Below are 19658 nucleotides of genomic sequence, written 5' to 3'. Positions count from 1 at the left end.
CTCGTGCCCCCAGGAACTTACAGAACTGAGACTTTTACCCAAATGTGAGTAATTATTTCAGGTTCATTTATGAATAAATTAATTTAAATATGTTTAAAAAAACATTGAAATAGACATTATTATGTATCATGAACTCTGCATGTTCCTTATGTTGGCTTTTGTTAAAAAGAATGTGTGGTTAATGAATATGTACCCACAGATAAAGCAGGTGGCACTCTCGTGCCTGTGAAGTTATTTGTGATGATCACAATGATTAGAGTTCTTGATATTGACTGAAGGGAGGCGTGCCAGAAGGGATCTCTACTTCACATTCTTCTCGATAGGACTATACAGCTCAGAAACCTGTTCGAGACCCCAAGTCATTAACACTGCTTCTCGAATAATGTAAACCATCAATCATAAGGTCAAGGCCACATTGCATTTATATGTGAAGAAACATAAATTGCATCTTGCAATCCTTACCTTTCCAGTCCATAGATTCTCATCTAAACCTTTATCAGGCTTAAAATGAATGGAAATAAAAGTACTAAGCATATTAAAGCTTGTTATCTTTGTATCATTTTACTAAACAAACCCCACATATGCAGGCATTGTTTATGTTTGACTGAATAGGTGTTTCAATATTCCTTGTACAAATAGCGTGACTGCACACATGACACTTACTATTCATGTATTAATATGTAGATTTATTGCTGGGGGGCACAGTTAAGCTGTAGGATTTGTGATTAACTGGAGCTTAACGAGTGGAGAGAAGATCTGAGGTCATGCTCTTTCAACACGATTTTTCAGTTTCTATGATTGCTTCTAAAACAGGTTGTTAGGGGCGTTAAGATGTTCCAAATTTATAGGACTCCAATTCTTAATGCATTTAAATCTTGACAATCTCTGACACAGATTGGAATAAGTATATATTCTACGCTGATTAGAAAGGCTAATTTAGCAGATACTTTGTCTTCATGCTGAATGTGGAGAGTGCATTCTCTTCTTAATTACCTTATTAAGGTAATGTAGGATATGTCATATTCTGTTCAGTTTATGATTAGTTCTATTACTGATATACCTAATCTATAATAAAGAGTATATGAAAATCTGTTCTATATATGCACTATATATGAAAATATTGGCAATTAAAATGAGTGAGCTGAATTCATATCATATTTAAAAGTTGAAAATAAAACTGATTGGCATCTTCAAATGTTTTCAGCAAATACATTTAATAGGTATATATTATTTACAGAATACACATACAGTACAAAGCGTTTAGATAACAGATACATCATACATTGTGTGTGTGTGTATATATATATATATATATATATATATATATATATATATAGATATATATATATATATATATATATATAGTTAGATATTACAGATTTAAAACTCTGAATTAATTACATGCTAAAAGTTAACAGAATAAATGAACAGATTTGGCACCATACCTATAATGTCATAGCCACATTAAACTGAGGGTCTGTAAATGTAATTTATATTTACAGTAGAATGCATCTGTAAGTGCTGAATGCTGAAAATGTATTTCCTAAAGGAGTTACCCATTTAAAAAAGAATATTCCGCCACATATTAAAAAGGAAACAAACACAGTAAGTTTATTGCCCAAGAAATATATCTTTACAACAAATTATATAAATATATGCCAAGGTCAAACTGTAATCTTGTGCGTTTGTATTTCAAGTCCTGGGCATCCAAAAATGCAAAAAACATGAAAAGGAAATAAGTCAGCATGTTAAATAACTAGCTATGGGATCATTTTTTGAATGCAGTCATACTGAATATCTCAGTAATACAACAGATAAATAACAAGCATCATTGATTTTTGGCAGTGCAATAGCAGCATGAGTGCTGTCATGGACCCCCATGGACGGTGCTGGAGTCTGGGGATGAGTTATAAGCGGCGAGGCTCTAGTCTGTTAGAGAGCTGTGATAAAGTCCTCTGGTTGTCAATTACATTGAGCTGCCGAATGTAACTTCGCACTTCTTGGTGATTCTTGTTTGCAAGTGATGCATCCGAATCTGGCAAAAAAAACATTAAAATATATTAAAAATCAATAACAAATGTTAGCCTTAGAAAACATGTTTATTTATGCCAACTTTTACAAATGAGGTGTTTTGTTTTTTGCTTTATGACCTTAATTTCAGACACTATTCCTCAAACTAAGTTCTGTTCGGATTGGTTTACCCTGACATTGTCCACCAATACAAAAGCCCCATTCCTCTGTTCTGTTTTGAAGAAAGCTCATACTTCCATTATTACTAAAACCTTTTGCAGATTGTAGATATTTTGAATCTTGCTCTGGCACCAAACCCACATATTACTTAATTCAATATATATGAATAGTTCATTTTATAGCATGCCGACAATAGACAATAAAAAGACAAGTACTCTTTTGCGCAATTACTTACTGAAAGGTTGACTTCTGCAGTATCTCACGATCCTCACTGTGTTTGCAATCATACGCTGCAAAACGACAAGTAAAACACTGTTAAAAACAAAGCCTGTTTCATGATCTTTGTTTGATTGAAGGCTGTCAATGTCATGTTAAAATCATCAACATCTATAATCATGGTGTATGATCAGTCATATTAAGTACATAAAATCACTTACCATTTTTTCAAAATTTACAAGATTGTCAATAAAAGTCTTGTTGCCTTCATGGGTGAAAGTCATGTCTAAAACAGAAAAAAAACTACATTATACACTACAAATAATATTGCAAAATGTATGGCATTTCTGTAACATGGTAATCTATGCCACCAGTGTTCAAATATAAAAGCAGACAGCATGTACATTGTGTACTTCTATTAATTATTAGCCTTCACAGTTCGATATTTTTACAAAAGTATATTTATGTCAACCTGGCTCCAGGCACTTTATTTATTGTTTATTTATTTTTACATGGTTCATTAGAAAACCACACAATATCAAAACATATCCCTCTGTTCCTGAATAGAACATGTACAATAGAAGGAAATAGCAAACCCATTCTGCAATTTTCAACTAGAATGTCTTATAACTTATTACAATGAACATTTAAAACATAAATCGCAATCCTAGGGTGCAGGGTATTGATTTATTTAGAACTGGTTGCTGAATTGTAGACAGATATTTATATAAACATTTCCATTACATTATTTTGTAACAGACTGCAAATGGTACAGTACAAAGTCAGAACCATAGCAGTTCTAGCTACAGAAGAACACATTCTAGAAAGTTCGTGGAACTTTCAAAGTTTGATCCCCATTTGTCTTACCTTTTATAAGAAGGGGCATGAAGGGGATGATTGGCGGCTCCAGTTTGGCCACAGTAAGCCTGTATGCCCTGTGGTTTCTGGATGGGTCCTGGGAAGACAGTATCAACAAGTTGGCAAACAAATGTATATCTGATGTTTCAGCACAATACAATAGCGAGACAGTATAAACTCTCCCATTGTTCATAAACTGCTCTATACAGTGGAATCCTACTATTATGATCACCAAGGGAATGAGCAATATGATTTGAATATAGAGCTGGTCCTAAGAGAGTGAGGAGAGTGGAAAGGAACCGACAGAATGGCCCCAATGGTCTTTATTAGGAAAGGAGAGTTTAACGTCTAACGAAACATTCACCAAATAACCTTCACTATCGAAGCTGTGCACCTAAAGCACTCAACAAGGAAATGAAAAAAAATGACAAAAAAAAGTAAATAAAAAAAGACTTACCATTAAGCTTTCGAATTCCGAGTAGAATTTTTTAAACTTGCTCGGAAGTTTCTGTGCATAGAAAAGGAAACATTAGTGGGCCTTTTCCTTTTTTTTCTTTTTTTTTGTAAACTTCAGAGAAGAGCACAGTGCTGTACCCACCTCCCATGTCTGTGTCAGGCGACTCACAGCTACGTTGCTCAGCCCCATGATGATAGCAAAAAAGGCATTCAGATTTTTATACTCCTTGCAACTGAAATGTAATAGGAAAAAAAGGCCAGCATTACTGCTTTTGCTATTTTCCGAATATGTTCTCATTGGTGTCACCAGTATGTGTATGAGGAAAGTACCACTCGGTTTAAAAAACAGTATAAAAAGGGCTACTCACTGTGCGGCTATCTTTATAAATTTCTTAAGCAGCTGAACTCGCTTGCCGAGCTGGGAACATAGACCAATCTCTGTCACCACCCACAGCTGCAGCTCATTAAACCGTCTCAGGAACAGGTCCAGATTCGCTGTGGTCTTCTTAAAATTGTGTCTTCCAAACGTGTGATATATCAGCTCACGCTGTAGAACCAAAGTTTTAATGGAATTAAATTGTGAAACTTACAAAAAAAAGCCCCAAAAAAACAACATCCTAAAAACCTTAATAATTAGCTGGCAAGGGCTTCCGAGATGCACATCCAGTAAAAGCGCTCGCTTGGAGTGTAGGGTGTTCCCTATAGTCGGGACATCGCCCGTTCGCGTCCAGGCTATTCCTTTGCCGACCGAGGACGGGAGCTCCCAGGAGGTGGCGCACAATTAGCCGAGCGCCGCCCGGGGGGAGGGAGGGTTAGGTCAGCCATGATGTTCTCAGCTCACCCCGCACCAGCGACCCCTGTAGTCTGGCCAGGCGCCTGCGGGCTTGCCTGTAAGCTGCCTAGAGCTGCATTGACCTCCGATGCTGTAACTCTGGGTGGCTGCGTGGTGAGTTTGCAGTGTGAAAAAAAGCAGTCGGCTGATGGCACACGCTTCGGAGGACAGAGTGTGTTCATCTTCGCCGCTCCAGAGTCAGCGCGGGGGTGGTAACGGTGAGCTGATCTAAACAATATAATTGGACACTCCTAAACTGGGGGGGGGGGGGGGGGGCAACAAAAAAACTAATTGGCTACTATTAATTAAAAAAAAATAGCTGGCACCATTAATTATATTGAATGGATTTTTATCTGACAGACAATTTGAAATCAGAGCTATATGTTTAATAGGGGACAGACACCGACGGTACATTCAGCACTTTATATCTGATTTGTGTCTTATTGCAGTTATAGTTAATTCACAGCTAGCTGTCTGGAACCATGTATTTAAGTGTACCTCATGCACACAGTTGAAGTGCTCCCAGTCATATATAGTCATTTGGTAAGCCAGGTCTTTGGAACTCATCAGCTCAAAAGTTCCCATTGATCCAGTTGAAGGACCTTCCTGCTCTGGTAGGGGAGTCTGTAAAGAAAGGAATGCATTTTAAACAAGATAGAACTGACTGTGGTTGTTTCTCAAAATAGGTGTCAACAGAATCTCCTCAAGGATGAAAGCACTTGAGCACCAAGACTAAAAGCAACTGGGTGGATAATTATTAAGATACAGCTTAAATCTTTCACACATACTACAGTGTATAATAAAGATTGCTCTTGGGAGCCACCTCACAGTCTTATTGTAATAAACTAGATACTGGAACTTACAAAAACATAAGCTTGTGTAATGTATTACATGCATAATATTCAATTGAAGCAGGTTATGTCCTTTAACCTTAAAAGCAGTTAGCGGAGCACTGATTTTAACAATTGTACATTTAAAATCAATCGTACAGAACCAGCGACAGATACCACGTAACAAGCTATGATCTAAATAATTAAAAGATGTTTTCTGAAATACCACAGTTGTTGGGTTTTTTGTTTTGGTAACATGGATACGCACCAGTGAATCAAACTGGTCTCTTGGGCAGAAAAACAGTCGTCCATTGTGACTGAGGGTGGTAAACACAGAAATTTCATTGGGTTTCAGCACAACCTTCTCTGTAAAACATAGTAAAAAAAACATAGTATTACTGGCAATATTACTGATATATTGTACAGAAATGAGTTCAGGATATTTAGATTTGTAAGTCTGTTGTACAGTAAGCAGCACATGTAAACCTATGTTCTTGTGGTATTTCTTTAAAGAACATGTATTTAATCCTCCAAGTAAATACCAGCCACAACCACCACCACTCCTCTAACTATGATCACTGGTAAGAGTTCACCCAACTGAGTTGAGATTCCTACCTCCTCCAGAACTCAGCTTGACTAGGATCAAGTCCTCCCCTGTGCCCAGCTTATCCGCTACCGCAGCGATCACTTCTTTCACAGAAGCCGCTACTGCCACGCGGATTGTAGTGTAAGTGTGGTCTACACAGTACACCTTAAAGAGAACTAGAATGTGAAGAATGAAGAATGTGTCAGAAAAACATACAATGCTGATCAGCTTAAAACTGGGTATTAAACACAGCTCGCTTTCCATACTCACTTCCATCATTGCTCCTAATTGGTTGTCGTTTCTGAAGCCTTTCATCACCTAGGCTAAACTGACGCAGAAGAACTTTGTGCTGGAACAAAACAAGGAAAAGTTAAGACTGTTTTTCACATTCCTTTATACACAAGGGCACGCAATGAATAAAGTGTTACACTATAGGTTAGTAAATAAGTACTAGTTACCTTCTTTTGTGAGGATTTTGCTTCTTCTGAACTGAAATGCAATTGAAAATATCTGCATTATTTAACTGTTGCAATACTACAGAGCAGTGTTGCACAAACCAGTTATTTGGATTGACTGCTCCACAGAAACCAGGTGCTGACAATAAGGTCAGGGGTATTGTGGTTGATTGGGCTAATTTACCATTCAAAGTGAAACAAGTGAAGAGACAGCTGCTTGGATTTGGGATGACTGCTGCTTTTCTTCCTCATAAATCCAAGCAGCTGTCTCTACAGTTGTTTCACCAGGAGAGCTTGAGCCAAATAATAGAATAATCAGAAAAAGACCTACTTGTGTTTTACAGTCTTCTCAAGTTCTGGAAGCTGTTCCTTTAGAGCTGGAATCATTCTGGAATCATCTGACACAGACATGTAAAAGTCCTGTAAATAATACAAAACTTCTTTTAGTTATGGGCACTGTGGTAAAGACAATGCATAATTAATTAACACAACATCACAAAGTGCTGCAACATGGAAATAATTGTTTTTACACTGTATCACGTATAACGTACAGTACAGATTAACTTTGTTAGACTAAACTTATTCCTGGTTCATAGTAGTCCCTATTGCTCAGATTACTACACCGCTGTGAGAGTCTATGTTGTTCCCCCTTCCTCAATCCTAATCATAAACTCCCTTCATTTAAAGACTGTTTCAGTGGTATAAAAAGTTGTATAAAATAAATCACATTGCAGAGATTAGATTAATGAGACCGCAGTGTGAGCAATACATAGAGTTACCATATGAATCCATGTATAGGACAGTTCAGGCTTATTAACTCATACCCAAATTAATTCTAGTAAGTCTCAGGTACCTTTTACAGCTGTGTGGAGGCTGAAAGAAAAGGGTTTATAACCAGGAGGTCCCCAGTTCAAATCCAGACTCACTCTGTGACCCTGAGCAAGTCACTTAACCTCCTTGTGCTCCGTCTTTCAGGTAAGAAGTTGTTATAAGTCACTCTGCAGCTGATGCATAGTTCACACACCCTAGTGTCTGTAAGTCGCCTTTGATAAAGGCGTCTGCTAAATAAACTAATAAAATAAAACAGTAGAACTGCATTGGGGGTGTGAATTGAAAATGCCTGAACTGTCTCAAACTGTCCTAGTGTACACTGGGTTGCACGGTAAGCCTAGCTAGACACAATAATCCTTGCTCCATTCACTTCCATACATGTTCCACTATACAGACATTTGCTGTCCTATAAACCTGCAGCAATCTGTGGAGATGTTGAGTGACCCACTCACTTCCAAGAATGCCACGGATGCCTCTTCCTCCTGTAGAAGCTCCCCGCACACTGTTGCCCATTGCAGCACCAGGCGGATCACTCTTCGCTTGTTATTGAGGGCATAGTCCATTTTCTCCTGTTCTGTGCCCTGAGACGGCTGGGCATGGTAAGTGCAGGGATGTCAAAGAAGATATATTTGTGATGGTATGACCACTATAAACAATACTCAACCATGGCTGTAATAACAAAACAATCCCCGACATCTATAAATACTATATTATTATATATATATATATATATATATATATGTGTGTGTGTGTGTGTGTGGTGTGTGTGTGTGTGTGTGTGTACATATATATATATATATATATATATATATATATATATATATATATATATATATATATATATATATATATATATATATATATGCAAACATGTCCATCATTTTTCCTTGAACAGATTATACAGTTGGCGATGTTAAATGATTGGCACACCAGCAGATAATCTCGAAAACTCAGCAAGCAGCTGTTTTATATCCAGCAATGAAAGGATATTGAGCCATAAGCAGTGAGCAGAGCTGACTGTTCGGCATGAAGACACAGTGCATCAGAACAAAATCATCCAGGGCAGAGTCTGTCAGGACAAAAGAACACTTTCAAGTAAACATTACCATTTTTTTTTAAAAACTGTATTATGACAATTAAAATAGTAACAGCAGTTTATCAACCTTACCTGACTCTGTAAAAGTGGAATCAAGGCGCATAGTTTCCAGAAAGTGCTCTAAAATTTTCTCTGGCGTTCCTGACATCACAGTGTATCTGGTAAAGGAAAATACAATCCATCTAGAACTTGCTGACAAATAAGCAGGCTTTTCATATTTACATCGCTAACCAAGACCATTTGATCAGCAGTTACTTCATTCTTTCAGCAACTATTAGAATAACTAAACAAAAAAATAACCACAATATAACTAATTAAGGATCTTTAAACTATCTCTTCCAACTGTAACTGTATCCTCTGGTTCTGGGAACACAGAACCCTCATTACCAGAAAGGACAACCAAACCAATTCACTGAAGTCTTTTATTTATGGATGTAAACATAAAATAATATATAAAATAATACAAAATGAAGGTCTGTACTTGTACTGAGTCGCACTGCCTCCATGGTTACAGCCTTGGCTAACACTCGGGATCTTCTCCAGAACCAAGACATCCTGCTCATGCTCTTTCAGCCGGACTGTGTTGGCCTCAACGTCCTGCAATGCAAAACACATTTCATTTCTCATTATCTTAAATAACAAAATATCAACCTGTTGATTCTGCAGTAAATGCACATTCTACACTGTATTCTGGAGGACCAATGGTCTGTGTATTAGAAACATTTCTGTAATTTCAGAGCAACAGTATACGCATGTTTCTGCGTGAACACTTACTTCATATGTATCATAGAACTCTTTCCATCCTTGGCTTTATTCTGACTTGAAAGCATTCGTTTGTCCAATCCTCTGTATCTCTGCATGTGTGAAATTCTGTTTGCCGTTACAAAGCAGTTTGAGCAATTCCAAGTCTAACTGACATACACCTGCTAGTTGCCTATACATTATGGTTTATTTTACTGTAGTATTAAATCATGGAATACAGTAAATTGCTATACACTGGTAGTTCCCCGGGTCGAACAGCAAGCGCTTTCATATTGCCAATTTCAACCCAAGATGAAACTGTTTTACCAGGGCGAACTCACCCCTGACAGAAAGTAAGGTTGAAAATTTTCAACCGAGGATGAAGCGGTCATCTCGGGTTGAAAAAATTAAATGTGAATGCAATTACGCTCGCTTCGGGTTGAAAACAAGACAGTGGCCAAAAACAAACGCCAAGGGGCAAGGTTCACAGAACCGCACGTAGTTGTAAATAAAAAAAAATTAAAATGGCGAAAGTGTCATGGAACGATGATGAGGTCCGGGAGTTGCTCAGTCTTTGGGCAAATGAAAATATCCAGCAGCAGCCATGTTGGATATCTCCTTCTGCTACTGTGTTTGACACGGGTTGAAAACATGTAGTGTGAAATGGCCCTGTCCACCCCTGGGGCCAATCTTAACCCGAGTATTGTAGAGCACGGCAAATGTGAATGCATGCAGGGCTGAACTCAGGGGTGAGTCATGCCGGGGCCACCCCATGTCCACTCAACCCGGGTTTTGGTAGTGTAGTGTGAAAAGGCCTTATGCTAGTTCTAAAATAAAACCCTTATACCTAAAAGATGAGCGTTTAAAACTACTACCATGACTCATTTCTGTTTAATTGTAACCCTGACAAGTGCATAGATTTGAACCTGGATTTATTGAGCTCGCTTGTCTGGTCCTTGAAATACTGAAGATTTTTCAACCCTATTATTATAATTCTGCCCTCACTGCAAGCTGTTTTTAGCCATTTGATTGAATTCACAGCCACTGTACAAAGAGATTGGATTGGATTTATAAAGGATGAAGAGAATTACTCTGTGACTGACCACGAGGTTGCATTATTGGTATTGCCTGTACAGATAATAATCACTCGGAATTCAGCACTGAGGAATACAAACAAACGAGGCAGTCTTCCCAGCGACAGCGAGTGGGAGAAGTACAGGCGTGGAAAAGTACAGAGCAGTTTCGAAGCAGAAAGGAGAAATTGCATCTTGAATTGCTTTAATCAGAAAACAGAGGACATTGGGGAAACACAGCAGCAGCTCAAAGTCAAACAGCCGCGTGTGTTTTTCTGATAACAAACAAGCTGAAACTCGGAGCAGCTGATTCAAATTCAGCGCCGTTTTGAGACACGGGCGAGGGGAGGAGCCAACAGCACAGCAGAACAACGCAGTTAAACGAGGCAGTCTTCCCAGCGACAGCGAGTGGGAGAAGTACAGGCGTGGAAAAGTACAGAGCAGTTTCGAAGCAGTTTGAAAGCAGGTTGACGGCTGCAGAAGAAACTAAACTTCAAAAAAAAAAAAAAAAACCTCAACATGGTCTTCAAGCCAGTAATCTGTGACACCTGCTTGATGTGGGAAATCCGAGAAAACCCAGCGGAGCTAAACCAAGTGTGCGTAAAGTGCCGCGCGATCCAGGATTTGCATAAACTAGTAAGTATGCTAGAAATGGAGCTGGAAGAAGTGAGACAGCAACAGGATCTTGAGGAACTGGCACACCCACAATTCATGGAAGTCTGCATCACCCCTAACAGACTGAAAGCCACCAGGGAGATAGAAGGTCAGAACAGCTGGGTTCAGGTAGGCAGAAGCAGGGAAAAAAAGAAACTTCGTCAAACACAACCACCAGAAATCAAAACAACCAACAGATTTGAGTCACTTCAGAATTTTGATGAGCAGAACCAACAACAAGAGAATGAAAGGAACAACATCCAGGACCCTATTGACAGTGGTGACCAGACAGCAAAAAGAAGGGAGGTCATGATTGTTGGGGACTCCATATTGAGAAACACAGCAAGTTCAATTCGCAGTTTGGACCCCCTTACTACAACAGTGTGCTGCCTTCCGGGAGCCTCGGTCAAGCACATCACTGAAAACGTGGACAGGCTCCTAGAACGAACAGGAGACGACCCGGTAGTAGTCGTCCACATCGGTACAAACAACATTGGAAGAGACAGACCAAAATCCCTGCAAAACAAATTCAGAGAGCTAGGAAGGAAATTAAAAGAGAAAACCAAAACTGTGGTATTTTCTGGTATACTACCCGCACCTTGCAAAGGACCATATGGACAGCTGGAAATAATTAATCAAAACGAATGGCTGAAGACGTGGTGCACACGGGAAGGCTTCACCTATCTTGATCATTGGACCACATTCTACAACGAGGACTATCTGTATAGACGGGATGGACTGCATTTAAATAACAAGGGAACTAGTCTACTCGGAGAAAAGATCCTCGAGCAGGTTCAGAAGCATTTAAACTAGAAAGGAAGGGAGGAGAAATCAACAAAAAAACAGAAGGGAGACCACATCAAAACAAGGGCAACAACTCAGGTAAGACAACCATTAAATGTATTTATCTAAATGCTAGAAGTATCAGAAACAAAATTCTAGAACTTGAAGCTACTGCACTAACAGGTAACTATGATGTGATAGGTGTTACAGAAACGTGGTTATCTGAGAGTGATGGGGACGAATATAATATTTGTGGGTATACACTGTATAGGAAAGACAGGCAGGACAGAAGAGGAGGAGGGGTAGCGCTATACATAAGAAACAGTCTTGAAGCCCAGGTGTTAAACCTGGACAAAGAAAATAAAACCGAATCAATATGGGTCAGAATAACAGACAAAAATTCAAAGGGCATAATAATAGGAGCATGCTATAGACCGCCAGATTCAGACGGTGAGCAAAATAATCTGTTATACAATGACATTAGAAATGTGTGTAAGCAAAGGAGAAGCCATACTAATGGGGGATTTCAACTTCCCCCAAATAAAATGGGAAAACCCGGTGGGTAGCGCGAAGGATGAAATAGAAATGGTGGAAATGACAAATGACTGCTTCCTAACACAATTTGTCAAGGCACCCACTAGAGGGGAGGCATGCCTTGATTTAGTCTTTTCAAATAACGAAGATAGAATAACTAAAACAGAGGTCAGAGAACCACTGGCAAACTCAGACCACAACATGGTCTCATTTGAAGTGTTTTTTAAATCCCCAAAAGTAAAGACTAAAGCTAAGGTTTACAATTTTAGAAAAGCAAACTATGAAGGTATGAAACAGAGACTAACAGAAGTAGATTGGAGTAAAATAGAGAAAACACCCACAGAAGAAGGATGGTTGTTCTTCAAAAATGTAGTACTAGAGGTGCAAAACAATTATATCCCTAAAGTAGACAAATCTAAATGTAAAACTAAATTGCCAAAATGGTTTAATAGATCAATTAAAAAAAAATATTCAGCGAAAAAAGGCACTTTACAGAGCATTAAAAAGGACCAAAAAGAAAGTACGCAGAAAGAGTACACAGAACTGCAAACGCAAGTCAAAAAGGAAGTTAGAAAGGCCAAGAGAGAAATAGAAATGAACATTGCTAAAGGGAGCTAAAACCAATTCCAAAATGTGTTTCCAATATTACAACAGCAAGAGAACATTCAAAGAGGAGATTAAATGTTTAAGAGATACAAATGGCAAAATCGTAGAGGAAGAAAAAAAAATAGCAAATATGTTAAATGATTACTTTTCACAAGTTTTTACAAAGGAAGATACTGACAACATGCCCCACATGTCATCCAGTTCCTATCCAGTTTTAAATAACTTTAGCATAACTGAGGCAGAAGTGTTAAAGGGACTAGGAGCTCTTAAAATAAACAAATCCCCTGGGCCGGATGAGATCCTCCCAGTAGTACTCAAAGAAATGAAAGAAGTAATTTACAAACCGCTAACCAAGATCATGCAGCAGTCTCTTGACACAGGGGTGGTACCGACAGACTGGAAAATTGCAAACGTAATACCGATCCACAAAAAGGGAAACAAAACTGAACCAGGTAACTACAGACCAGTAAGCCTGACTTCTATTATATGCAAACTTATGGAAACTATAATAAGATCCAAAATGGAAAATTACCTATATGGTAACAGGGTACTGGGAGACAGTCAACATGGTTTTAGGAAAGGGAGATCGTGTCTAACTAACTTGCTTGATTTTTTTGAGGATGCAACATCCATAATGGATAATTGCAAAGCATATGACATGGTTTATTTAGATTTCCAGAAAGCTTTTGACAAAGTTCCGCACAAAAGATTAATTCTCAAACTAAACGCAGTTGGGATTCAAGGAAACACATGTACATGGATTAGGGAGTGGTTAACATGTAGAAAACAGAAAGTACTGATTAGAGGAAAAACCTCAGAATGGAGTGTGGTAACCAGCGGTGTACCACAGGGATCAGTATTAGGTCCTCTGCTATTCCTAATCTACATTAATGATTTAGATTCTGGTATAGTAAGCAAACTTGTTAAATTTGCAGACGACACAAAAGTAGGAGGAGTGGCAAACACTGTTGCAGCAGCAAAGGTCATTCAAAATGATCTAGACAAGATTCAGAACTGGGCAGACACATGGCAAATGACATTTAATAGAGAAAAGTGTAAGGTACTGCACGCAGAAAATAAAAATGTACATTATAAATATCATATGGGAGATATTGAAATTGGAGAAGGAATCTATGAAAAAGACCTAGGAGTTTTTGTTGACTCAGAAATGTCTTCATCTAGACAATGTGGGGAAGCTATAAAAAAGGCTAACAAGATGCTCGGATACATTGTGAAAAGTGTTGAATTTAAATCAAGGGAAGTAATGTTAAAACTGTACAATGCACTAGTAAGACCTCATCTTGAATATTGTGTTCAGTTCTGGTCACCTCGCTATAAAAAAGATATTGCTGCTCTAGAAAGAGTGCAAAGAAGAGCGACCAGAATTATTCCGGGCTTAAAAGGCATGTCATATGCAGACAGGCTAAAAGAATTGAATCTGTTCAGTCTTGAACAAAGAAGACTACGTGGCGACCTAATTCAAGCATTCAAAATTCTAAAAGGTATTGACAGTGTCTACCCACTTTTTCAGCCTGAAAAAAGAAACAAGGACCAGAGGTCACAAATGGAGATTAGACAAAGGGGCATTCAGAACAGAAAATAGGAGGCACTTTTTTACACAGAGAATTGTGAGGGTCTGGAATCAACTCCCCAGTAATGTTGTTGAAGCTGACACCCTGGGATCCTTCAAGAAGCTGCTTGATGAGATTTTGGGATCAATAAGCTACTAACAACCAAACGAGCAAGATGGGCCGAATGGCCTCCTCTCGTTTGTAAACTTTCTTATGTTCTTATGTTCTAATAAAGGATTAGCTTTAAATGAAAGCCAAAGGAGACCATGCATATGCTGGAACAACCTCAACCAAATGCAAAATATTAATTTACTGCGGATGACAGGCAGTATAAATCACGCTGGTTATATAACCTTTTTAAAATTTGTTTTTGAAAACTTAATTTCCAGGGGCTTACTTAAGCAAAGCAGGATTAAAGTCTGTACTTCACTAAAACAAATCTAATATCATTAAAGTTGTGGGTGGGTATCAAAAACAACAATAATACATCATTGTAGGCATGTCCACTAAAAGCTATGCCACACAATACCCTGGTAAACCATTATTGAGTTTTGTTCTCCTGGCCAGGATAACCATTCTATATCCAGTGCTCCACTCCTCGGAAAAGCTCTTTCTACTGCTGAGGCAGATATAGTGGGACTTGAGGATTTTAATAAATCATGCCTGGGATTATTTAGAGCTGGATACAAAACTATTGGAAAATGCTCTAATTGCATTGTTATGTGAGCCAAATAGAAAGGATAATTGGGAACTTACCCTGAGAATCCTGTTAAAGTCTTCTTTATCCACCCTGAGAAAGTGACAGTTATCGTCCCGCAAGACAATAGAAGCTGCTCTCGGAGCATCATTCACCAGAGCTAATTTACCAAAATCATCCCCTTCATGTAGGGTGCACACAACTCCCTGGAATTCAAAATGCAAGAGATTTAAATAAAGGATAATAAATATTAAATATTTTAACATCGTTAACAGCATGCAGCTTTTTTAGAGCACCTGATGCATGCGTCATTATTCTGCGCTAGTCATGTATTTTTGGTATTAACAGTACAGTAAAGTACCACACAGTACAAAACAATATTAAACTCTTTCTACACTGCAGACCTATATAAAAGGTACAGGAAAAATAACTTATCAGACCAGTTAATGGGTCTTGAGTATGTCCATGTTATGTATCATATTCCAAGTGTTTAATATCAAAAAATATTCTAATAATAATAATAACTTAATAATATTCACTTTATAAAAAAAACAAACCAAAACAAAAACTTCAATATCACATAAAATAGTGAAAATGGAACTAAATCTGAAAACAGACTTGCCAGGTCTCTATAGGGTACATTACAGAACAGAATTGTAAACTACACAGGGCTAGTAGAGAGCGGATTGGGGTGTATCCACACGCTGTTGCGTAACAGCACAGGACAAGCCATGGGGAACACAAAGATGTAATTTAAAAAATAGCCTACAGTATAGGGGACTATGTTGATGCCCATGTGTGGGTATCACAAGTTAAACTAAACCAAAATCAAGCACTCTGCATCAGCTAGAAAGCCACAGCACACATCATTTGGGCTCTCATATTACTGAATTACAAATGGTTCATTGAAATTTCGTTCTGTTCGATATTTTATTTTAAGACACTTAAACTCAAAATCAATTATGGCAAGGTGACATTGGTTTTATGTTGGGAAATATTTTTAAGAAAAATAAAAAAACTGAAATATCTTGCTTGCGTAAGTATTCAATCCCCACAAATTAATATTTGGTAGAGCCACCTTTTGCTGCAATAACAGCTTTAAGTCTTTTGAGGTAAGTATGTACCAGCTTTGCACACAGTGTCGGAGTGATTTTGGCCCATTCTTCTTGGCACATTTGCTCCAGGTTGTTCAGGTTGGTTGGACGACGCTTGTGGACCACAATTTTCAAATAGTGCCACAGATTCTCAATGGGACTGAGATCAGGACTTTGACTGGGCCACTGTAGGACATTCACCTTTTTTTTCTTGTTCCACGCCAATGTTGCTTTGGCCTTGTGCTTGGGATCATTGTCCTGCTGAAAGGTGAATTTCCTCCCAAGCTTCAATTTTTTAGCGGACTGAAGCAGATTCTCTTGCAGTATTTTCCTGTATTTTGCTCCATCCATTCTTCCTTCAATTGTAACAAGATGCCCAGTCCCTGCTGATGAGAAGCATCCCCACAGCATGATGCTGCCACCATCATACTTCACTGTAGGGATGGTGTGTATTGGGACATGGGCAGTGTTAGATTTGCACCACACATAGCGCTTTGAGTTTTTGCCAAAAAGCTCTATCCTGGTCTCATCTGACCACAAAACTTTTCCCACATTGCAGCTGGGTCACACTCATGCTTTCTGGCAAACGCCAGACGTGCTTTCAGATGGTACTTTTTGAATAACGGTTTCTTTCCTGCCACTCTCCCATACAGGCCAGTGTTATGCAGAGCTCTTGATATGGTTGACTGGTGCACCATTACTCCACTCCCAGCCACTGAACTCTGTAGCTCCTTCAAAGTGATTGTTGGCCTCTCTGTGGCTTCTCTCACAAGTCTCCTTCTTGTTTGAGTGCTGAGTTTTGAGGGATGGCCTTTTCTCGGCAGTGCCTGGGTGGTGTGATGCAGCTTCCACTTCCTGATTATTGATCCAACTGTGCTCACTGGGATATCCAAACACTTGGGATATTATTTTGTACCCTGGGAGCTTCCACAGCACAGGGGTTGAATACTTATGCAAGCAAGATATTTCAGTTTTTTATTTTTCTTAAAAATATTTCCCAACATAAAACCAATGTCACCTTACAATAATTGATTCTGAGTTTCAGTGTTTAAAAATAAAATACCAAACAGAACGAAATTTCAACGTACCATTTGTAATTCGGTAATATGAGAGAATTGGTCAGGGGTTCTGAATACTTTTGCAAGCCACTGTGTATGTATGTATGTGTGTATGTATGTATGTATGTATGTATATATATATATATATATATATATATATATATATATATATATATATATATATATATATATATATATATATATACATATTATATATATATATATATATATATATATATATATATATATATATATATAGACACACACACACACTAATATAATGTCATTTAACTCAGATCAACCACATCTAGGACAACTAAAACCACAGCATCCTGTAAGCAGTCTGTTAGAAAAATGAAACGCAAGTGGAATAAAAATCCATGTCCAAACACTGACTGATTAGTTCAATTATTTGAGCCACATCTGTGTAAAACTTTAAGTATACAGTCCTTTTCAGGTCTTGCTTTCGATTTTCTCCTATATAGTGTTTAAAGCTAAAAAAGATGACCACAGTACCTTGCCATAAATCACAACATTTACCGATCCCTTTAAAATGATATACCAGGATGTTCCTTCTTCCCCCTGGTTAAACACTGAAAGAAACAATAAAGAATGAACCGGTTATCTGAAAAACAACTGAATAATCAAGAAATGATAATACTGTAAACTATAGATTGTACAGGTTACACGTAATTACAATACGTGATGCACATTATAAAATGAAAATGTAAAAATTGAACTGAAACACAAAGTTCAGAGAGAAATGATGTTCATGTTTTCTTTTTTTTTATGTGCAAGTGAAAGCACAGTAAATAGAGGGTCACACTTTAGCAAAGCCACTAGAGTATTTACAGTACTGTCCAATTAGGCTAATAATGCAACAACGTCCAAGAATTGGGAGCAGACAAGCGCTAGAAACTCCAGTACTTACACACTGTCCCGGCTTTAGCATGGGATTCAAAGATCAGCACGCCTGCTAATTCTCTCTTTACCTAACAGAGACAAATGAGAAAATTAGCTAAATACAGGACTGCACAATTACATGAGGGCACTCTGGAAACATTTGGTGTAACATAATCTAGACTTACTGTTGTAGAAAGATGAGATAAGGCTTTAATGTGCAGGAGTTCTTCGTATATTATTTCTAAATCATCTACTGTCCTCTGGCCTGGTCTGAAAATAGAAATGCAGAAGCCATTTAAAAACTGGACATATCTTGATAGGGCTTTAGAAATAAAACATGACATTGTACAAAACGCTGATAACTCCACATGCACCAGTGGAATGATTTATTCCTAAATAACTGTTGTCTTTTAATAGCTATTTCCTTTTAAAAACTGCAGAAATAGGAAATCTTTTAAAAAGAAAACAAGTGGAGCATGAGCTTAGTAAATCTGGCCCATATTGCTGTGTAAAATATTGGTGTAGCATCAACAGTAATCATTGCAAGGTGGCGACTTACGTTACCCCAAGTGAGTCAATATGGCACCAGTATAACATCTCAGCCCCACTTTACCCATCTAACTCCTGGCTTTCGCTTATGCTGGTGCCCTCCACACCACATTTCACCACAATGCCATAATTACTTTTAACAATACAGAGTGTTACTGGTGCACTTTGTATTCACTCTGTACACATCAAACAGGTATTATGAGGCTTATCTTTTGGACAACTTCAATGACAAAACTAATTAATGGAAGACGACTGTCAGAATAAATAACAACAACTCAGTTACGTAAGTAAACTCTACAGTAGTACCATAACAACCAAGGGATACTTTATGAGGCTTACAGGATTACGCTGTAATAGGAACCCTTCCCCCATCCTTCACTCACGGCTTCCTGAGGATCATTCTCATGTGTGCATCAGGTCCAATCTGTGAGAGCACCAAAAGGGTGTCCTGGATCTCATCGTCGCTCTCCTTCTTCTCATCTTCGCTGGGCAGAGGGGCATCTTCCTGCTCATCATCCAGGAAGCGGTAAAACAAGTACTTATCCTGGAAATTGTGCTCCTGATCCACTGCATTCCAAAAATAGGATTAAAATACTATTGCATTATTTTCATATAGTGGCTGTAAGCACTGCTTTAGCAGAATTAGGGACCTATACTGTACTTAAGAATGCCTGAATTTAAATTGTATTGGCACCTCCCAAAGAGTACTGTTTTTTACTTCTTCTGTTTTTTACTTCTTAATTAAAAGGAATAACAGATTTATTAGGGCCAAGTGAATATAACAAAATAAAATCCATTCACTGAAGTGAACAAATATATCTAAGAACAAGACCGGTTTTCAGGATCTTTCTTATATCACCTAAAAGGCAGTTTACTGATAATTCCCAGAACATCATATGTAGGCTTGAAGAACTGATGTGAATACATTATTAAGGAACTTCTTTAATATTCATTGCAAGTTATATATAACCCCCTAACCTATATGGACTAACATGATTCAGAACATTAGCTGCACAGCACTCATATTCTTTACAGATGCAGCATT

General features: G+C 38.1%; 1 protein-coding gene across 3 annotated transcripts in view; it reads right to left on the bottom strand.

Annotated features, from left to right (window-relative positions):
- Positions 1-1363: 1363 nt before the first annotated feature.
- The window catches only part of LOC121323653 (rap guanine nucleotide exchange factor 4), a 45210-nt gene continuing 26915 nt past the window's right edge, over positions 1364-19658 (bottom strand). For all 3 annotated transcript variants that reach the window (XM_041264834.1, XM_041264835.1, XM_041264836.1), the window contains 22 exons: positions 18997-19180; positions 18250-18334; positions 18093-18153; positions 17678-17754; positions 15069-15215; positions 8832-8947; positions 8423-8508; positions 8245-8323; positions 7707-7857; positions 6755-6843; positions 6427-6457; positions 6239-6317; positions 5998-6144; positions 5651-5748; positions 5051-5176; positions 4089-4267; positions 3863-3953; positions 3722-3772; positions 3274-3361; positions 2628-2692; positions 2426-2480; positions 1364-2035 (listed from right to left, as the gene is read on the bottom strand). In XM_041264834.1, coding sequence (XP_041120768.1) covers positions 1908-2035; positions 2426-2480; positions 2628-2692; positions 3274-3361; positions 3722-3772; positions 3863-3953; positions 4089-4267; positions 5051-5176; positions 5651-5748; positions 5998-6144; positions 6239-6317; positions 6427-6457; positions 6755-6843; positions 7707-7857; positions 8245-8323; positions 8423-8508; positions 8832-8947; positions 15069-15215; positions 17678-17754; positions 18093-18153; positions 18250-18334; positions 18997-19180 — 2213 coding nt within the window. In that variant the 3' untranslated portion in view covers positions 1364-1907. The remainder of the gene's footprint in view (positions 2036-2425; positions 2481-2627; positions 2693-3273; positions 3362-3721; positions 3773-3862; positions 3954-4088; positions 4268-5050; positions 5177-5650; positions 5749-5997; positions 6145-6238; positions 6318-6426; positions 6458-6754; positions 6844-7706; positions 7858-8244; positions 8324-8422; positions 8509-8831; positions 8948-15068; positions 15216-17677; positions 17755-18092; positions 18154-18249; positions 18335-18996; positions 19181-19658) is intronic.

This window comes from Polyodon spathula, chromosome 11 (assembly GCF_017654505.1).
Source record: "Polyodon spathula isolate WHYD16114869_AA chromosome 11, ASM1765450v1, whole genome shotgun sequence".
Taxonomy (NCBI): Eukaryota; Metazoa; Chordata; class Actinopteri; order Acipenseriformes; family Polyodontidae; genus Polyodon; species Polyodon spathula.
This window is presented reverse-complemented; position numbering and strand designations above follow the sequence as displayed.